The 6,828-nt window shown below is 41.0% G+C and overlaps 1 protein-coding gene across 1 annotated transcript; it reads left to right on the forward strand.

Moving 5' to 3' along the window:
- The first annotated feature begins 198 nt into the window (after positions 1 to 198).
- taf5l (TAF5-like RNA polymerase II, p300/CBP-associated factor (PCAF)-associated factor) lies at positions 199 to 5,620 on the forward strand. The gene is made up of 5 exons (XM_014973713.2): positions 199 to 347; positions 2,004 to 2,145; positions 2,237 to 2,341; positions 2,735 to 3,495; positions 3,959 to 5,620. Exons 2-5 carry the CDS (start codon positions 2,007 to 2,009, stop codon positions 4,757 to 4,759), a joined length of 1,806 nt encoding a protein of 601 aa, XP_014829199.2. The 5' UTR covers positions 199 to 347; positions 2,004 to 2,006; the 3' UTR covers positions 4,760 to 5,620.
- Positions 5,621 to 6,828: the final 1,208 nt, after the last annotated feature.

Raw genomic sequence — 6,828 nt, forward strand, 5'->3', positions numbered from 1 at the left:
AGTTAGACACAGTATCTCAAGTGTTTATTTCTGTTTAAAAGTTTGTTTAAAAGCTAATTTATAATAATTCATTCAATACGAATTTTCAGCGACTGAAAAGTGCTGAAAAGTAGAATATATGTCCCGTTTATAAACTTTTGGAGATAATGCGCTGTTTAACAGTCCAGACTGTAGGTGGCAGTAATGCGCTATTACGCGAGTTCGCTAACTGTCACCTAGTTTAAAAGAAGATAATCCATGATGGCGCGGCAATGAACAGTAGAAATATTCGTTCAGTTAGAGTCTGGATTAAACTAGACCGCCTTACATATATGATCTGACGGCTGAGGATAACACGACAAAATGCAGTGAGTAAATGTTTTGCTGCCTGCAATGACTCAGAATGAAACATATTCCCATGAAAAGCCTTTTCCGTTAGCCCCGCTGCTAACGGAGCTAAATTAGCCGGTTAGCTCCATCAAACGATCGGACAGCGTCGCGTCTCAGCAGTATCAAGACTTTTCGATTTTTCAAAGTAAAATAAAAGGCAAAATAACGGTTTTGCACATCACAAACTGGGTTTTAAGTATTTTGCCATTAGTGTAGAATATTTAGTCCCGATTTGAATAGTTTAAGTATTCTAGTTTCTAAATTGGAGGAGTTTTTAGGAAACTAAAAACTGACTTAAATTTAATCAGGTTTGTATTTTTAAGTGAAAGCAGTTTTTTAGTATAAGACATGCGTTATCAGACAAAACACACATTTATCTTGTCAAATTCTTCCAATAAAAATCCAAAATCAACACATAATTAAAGTTTTATAATAAGGTGTTCATAAATGGGACTTTCCTACCAAACTGAACTACGTTTAAAAGATCATCAAAAGCTAAACATTCAGGAACAAATTAGATCAGTGTGCAAAGAGTTACAAAGTCATTTCTCAGAGACTTTATCCACAAATGGGGAAAACACTAAACAGTCTGAACTTAACTTTAGTCCTCACTTGCCTCAGTTAAGGTCAGAGGTCATGCCACCACCATAAGAAAGGTGAAACATATCACAGTCTCAGATGTCTTGTGTACAGTAAACTTTCCTCATCCTGCCAGTCTCCTTCACTGCTTTATTTTTTCAAAGATTTTTGTGCTACATGTTTGTTTTTATTACAAATTCCTTCAGTAATAAATGTAAATCTCCTGTTTCCAACAATGCACAGAGGCCAGCAGACATTTACGCTTTCCAACCATGAAACACAGTTTTATATGATCTCTTTGGGCCATTTTAAAATGTTTTTATTTCATGAGATACAGTGCTTTTTCAAATCTTGTCCTCAATCTTATCGATTATTCAAATTTTTTGTTTTTTGAAAAAAAAAAAAAAAAATTTGGAAAATGTGGATTCTATACAATTAATTTTATTTTACAAAATATAAAGGATAGGCTAAGATTATTATTTTTTTCCACAAAAATAAAGTCATAAAGTAAAAAAAAAATACAGACAGTAAAATGAGAATAATGTCACATGACAAAGTTGAAATAATAAGAATAAAGTCTTAATATTAGAAGAATAAAGTTGTAATTTTAGGAGAACTCCATCATAACAGATAGAAATAATTGTCAAAGCTTTTTTTCTATAAAACAATTTTTTTTTTCTCATAATTTTTAGATGTTATTCTGGTAAAATTGCGTCTTTATACTGGTAATATAATGACGATATTGTTGTAATTGAACACAAATTCTCCTAGCCCAGCCATAATTCTTCATCGTACAACTCATAGAAGGGATGATTGAAATAAAATCCACTTTTTGAAAATTTTTCTCGTCATTTGTAATTTCTTTTTTTAGGAAAAAAAAAGATTTAAAATGGGATCTGGATGGAAAAATAGTTTATTTTTAATCCATACCGCCCTGCCATACTCTGTCATTCCAGCTTGTTTTAGATCACACTCCTCATAAATTAGTAACAAAGAATGATGGATTCCCTACTTGGATTTGGAGGCCTGAGCGTTGATGTTTTCGTTCCTGTCAGGTCATGAAACGGGTCCGGGCCGAGCAGATCCAGTACGCTGTGGCTCAGTACCTGAAGAGGAGACAGTATGTGGATACTGACGGCTCCCTGAAAGGAGCCAAACTCTTCCAGTCCACAGAAGAGCTGGCTGCTGGTCTGACTGGTGAGCTCATTCTTTCTTTGGCCGTTATTTAAAATACAATCATCATGTAACCAAAGTGATTTCCTCTTCTTCTCCTCCTCGCTGTGAGCAGTGCAGACGGAGTCGGGCTATGCCAACATTGTCTCTGCTGCTCCCTGCCAGCCCGACCCGCAGCAGTATGAGGTCCAGTTCTCCAGGCTCCGCTGCTTCCTCTCAGGTAACATCCTCTACATCAGTACTGCTCAAATAGTCTTTATTCTTGCTTGACTGCAAAACCAGCCTTTAGACACTAGATGCCAGCAATGTTCATATTCCTGTTCAACCCAGTAGAAGAAGCAGCTCTGGTGTAAACAGAGCTGGTGAAGGAGGATATTGGCACATATCTACCTCCATAGAGTTTAGATTTAGACCTTTGTGACAGTAAAAAGAGGTTAGTAAAGCAACCACACCCCACCCCTGACTTTAAAAAAAAAAATCAAATTTGGTGCCAAACAAACAACCCTGTATAAAATAATTGATTACTTAAATATAGTTGCAGCACTAAATGGGAACTTTTAAGGCCTTTTATGATCCTGAATGTTGAGATTATTTCCTATTTTTCCACTAACAGAAACAGAAATCTCATATGCCCAGGAGGTCAGAAGCCTCCTCTACCCGCTCTTCGTTTATCTCCACCTTGACATGGTGCACTGCAGTCTGAAGGGGGCAGTAGACAGCTTCTACGTCCGTTTTCACGACGCCTTTCTTCACGACGGGGAGCAGCGGTCGGTGGTGGAGCAGCTCCGCCACGTTGTCACGGCGCAGGACGTCGCCGCCAATCCCAAGCTGAGGTCTTTCCTGGAGCATAAGTATGTGGTTCACCTGACGGAGCCGGCGCACAGCTACCTGCTGCGCTACCTGCAGAGCGACGACAACAGTGCCATCTGCAGGGCGCTCAGCACACACCTGCAGGTGGAGGTCACCGCTTCCAGGCGAACCGAGTACCAGCTGTACGGAGCCGCCGCTGGCTCCATGGCGGCCGCCAACGCCGGCTCCTGGGCGGGCGGAGGCGGAGGCGAGGGCGGCACCGAGGCGGTGGAGGTTCCCGCCGGGATCCCGCAGAACGAAGTGGCGCTTCTGGCGCTGCAGGACTGCATCAAGAAAGTCCGTGAAGGCCCGCCGTCGCTCACCACCATCTGCTTCTACGCCTTCCACCACACGGATCAGATGCTGAACGCGGCAGAGGTTTCGCCGGACAGCCGGCTGCTGGCGGCCGGGTTCGACAGCTCCGCCGTGAAGCTGTGGAGCCTCCGGGCCAGGAAGCTGAAGGCCAAACCGCACCAGGCCGACGTGTCGTACATCCACCTGGCGTGCGACGTGCAAGAGGAGGAGGTGAGCCGACAAAACTAGTGGCCTTTACTTTAAGAGTTCAGATCAACATTACGATAGTCAACTAAAACTGAAAGTGAGAGAACATTTTCATTAACTGAAATAAACTCAGAACCCTTTTTCCAGGAAATTTTGAGATTAAAAATTCTCAAAAGACACAAATTTTCCACATTTAAAACTCAGACTTTTCCAAGATATTTCTAGAAAATCTTTCTCACATATTTTTGATTTTTTGAGTTCAGAAATGTCCTGGTTTTTTCATGAACATTTCTAAGATCAAACTCAAAATTTCAGAGTTTTTTCTTGCAAATTTTAAACTTTTGAAACTAAACAAATTTCTCTGTTTTTTTTTTTTTCCTTTAGAAAAGTTATCAGATTAATCTCAGTTTTTGAGTTTTTTTCTGGCAAATTTTTAACTTTGAAATTCAAAAGTAGACGTGTCCTGATCTTTTTTGTCGTCCTCCAGGTGGACGAGGAGGACGGCTGCGGCAGCGAGGTGAAGATGCTGCGTGGCCACAGCGGTCCCGTCTATCGCACTGCCTTCCTGACCGACAGCTCCGGCCTGCTGTCCTGCTCCGAGGACTCGACCATCCGCTACTGGGACCTGGGCAGCTTCACCAACACGGTGCTGTACCAGGGCCACGGCTACCCGGTGTGGGACCTGGACATCAGCCCCTGCAGCCTCTACTTCGCCAGCGGCTCCCACGACCGCACCGCCCGCCTCTGGACCTTCTCGCGCTCCTACCCGCTGCGGCTCTATGTCGGCCACCTGTCCGACGTCGACTGTGTCAAGTTCCACCCCAACTCCAACTACCTGGCCACCGGCTCCACGGACAAAACGGTGCGGCTGTGGAGCACCCAGCAGGGCCAGTCGGTGCGGCTCTTCACGGGCCACCGCGGCGCTGTGCTGGCGCTCGCCTTTTCGCCGAACGGGAAGTACCTGGCGTCGGCCGGCGAGGACCAGCGGGTGAAGCTGTGGGACCTGGCGGCGGGGACGCTGTTCAAAGAGCTGCGCGGCCACGCGGACAGCATCACCAGCCTGTCCTTCAGCCCGGACAGCAGCCTGGTGGCGTCTTCCTCCATAGACAACTCCGTCCGCGTCTGGGACATCCGCAGCACGCACGGCGGGGCGCCGGCTGCCGATGGCTCGTCCGGCGAGCTGGTGGGTCAGTACGTGGGAAACACCAGCAACGTCCTGAACGTCCAGTTCATGGCCTGCAACCTGCTGCTGGTCACAGGAACGGCGCTGGAGAAAACCGAGCCGTAGCAACAAACGACTGCTCCGATTTCACTTCCACAGCTTCATTTATGTTGATGTAGAACTTCATGGAAGCCTGGTTACTGAAATGTTGGCGTGTTTTCTGCAGACGCCGTGGTTTTTACGATGGAGTAGGAGGGCCATAAGTAAAATAAAATTACCAGATTAAAGCAGGAATAATGAGAATAAAACAGGTCACATTTTAAGAATAAAGTTCTAATAATATGAAAAAAAGTCATTTTACTAAAATAAACTACAAGAAAAAAGTTCTACAGTAAGAATCCTATGAAAAAGTTATAACATTACGAATCGTAATACACAATATAAACAGTCATATTTTGAGAACAAAGTCGTAAAAATGTGAAAATAACAAATTTCAAGAATAATCCCAACGTACTTCGAGTCTAAAAGCTGTAATATTTAGAGAAAAGAGTTGAATTTGTTCTCAGTATTATGACTTTATTGTAATATTTCAACTTTATTCTTGTAATACTACAACTTCATGTGTGTTTTTTTATTTAATCTCGTTTTATTTAAACTTCTCATATTTTAATTCTACTTTCTGAGTGTGGCCCTAATATTCCGTCGTAGTTTTTCATGGTATCGTAAGAAAGCACCAAAACAATCAGCAACAAAAAAAAAAAGGATTTTCTGTTTCTGAAACCTGATGATATATTCTTTATCGTACTGTAAATGAAGTGTAAATACGTGGCCGTTTCTGGGCATTTTTCACTCTGTTCCATAGGAATCTGGATGCACAGCACCAGTAAAAGGGGAAAAATGTTCTTTTGTTTTTTTTTTTCTATGAACAATAACATTATTGATAACTTGCTTATTGCTGCAGTTGGAATAAACTTGTAAGTTTCAGCAGCTCTGTGTATATTTTCTGTTCCCACTACATCCATACAGGCTTAGTTGTGTAGTAACTACTTACATTTACTTCAGTAATTTTATTATGAAGTATTTTTACTCTTTCTTGAGTAAAATTTCTGGATTTTCTACCCACTGAATGGAAAACAAACATTTTAACCAAAAAGTCACCAGACACAAACACACACCTGCAGTTTTTGTTAGTTTCATGAATTTAACATTTAAAAACTGATTTGGAAAAATTTATTTTGCCTGATTTCATTATTTTTTGTTACTTATATGAATTATTGTCCTTAAAGTACCAAAATTTTCACTTTATATTTTAGTCCATCTGATGATGTAATTTTTAAATATTAAATGATTGATAATTTTACTCAGTACTTATTACTCTTGAGTAATTTCTTGAACTTTTTGACTAAAAACATGCTGAAATAGTGCTACTGTTACTTGAATACAATGTTTGGGATGTTTTATTTCTATAAGTGACTCTAGAAGCTCAGCAGATAGAAAATAACAGTAGAGCAACAAAGATTGTCTACAAACAAGAGGTCTCACTTTGTCATAAACTTGCTCTTCATTCAATGAAGTCACTCAGTGGGAAGAGTATGCAGGAATTTTACTCAAGAGTAGTGATACCTAATAAGAATATTACTCAAGTAAAAGTAAAAAATTACTCAAGAAAATGTAACTAGTTACTTTGAACAGAATATCTTCAGACTACAGTATGTCTGCCTTCTGCAGCAGCTAAATGCAGTAAAAAATAATGAAAATGAATAAATCCACATGTTTGTTTCCTGTTATCAAGGTGAACATTCACTTCCCCTTGTTTGTCGAAGCTCGATTCTGGTTCACACCTTGCAGAGCCGGACAGAACAATGTGAGCGACTGCGTAAGCATGCACACATACAGTCAACTATCCAGCTTGTCCAGATCTTTGAAGTTGCTTAACAAGTCTTAAAGTCGCTCTCTGCCCTGTAGATCTGACTTAAGATTTCTTTCACAAACCCTGCATACAGTAAAATATATAATTCATAAATGATAATCTGTAATTATCTTTGCATTGCATGATAGATGGATCTTTCAGGCCTTAAAGGCAACGTAGAAGTTGTGTTTTATAAAGGAAGTGGAGTTTGTTTTGTTGTTTCCACGTCAACTTGATTTGTTTTAGCTTGAGTTTTTCTAGAGGCTGGTAATCTCAATGTGTTTCA

The sequence above is a fragment of the Poecilia mexicana genome, unplaced genomic scaffold (genome assembly GCF_051168715.1).
Source record: "Poecilia mexicana isolate PSO_F unplaced genomic scaffold, ASM5116871v1 scaffold_1, whole genome shotgun sequence".
NCBI lineage: Eukaryota > Metazoa > Chordata > Actinopteri > Cyprinodontiformes > Poeciliidae > Poecilia > Poecilia mexicana.

Excerpts from the sequence above, each read along its gene's own strand:
- taf5l (XM_014973713.2), top strand. The coding sequence starts at position 2,007 with ATGAAACGGGTCCGGGCCGAGCAGATCCAGTACGCTGTGGCTCAGTAC. Across the intron at positions 2,146-2,236 it reads GCTGGCTGCTGGTCTGACTG|TGCAGACGGAGTCGGGCTAT; the intron begins GTGAGCTCATTC and ends CGCTGTGAGCAG. Across the intron at positions 2,342-2,734 it reads GCTCCGCTGCTTCCTCTCAG|AAACAGAAATCTCATATGCC; the intron begins GTAACATCCTCT and ends TTCCACTAACAG.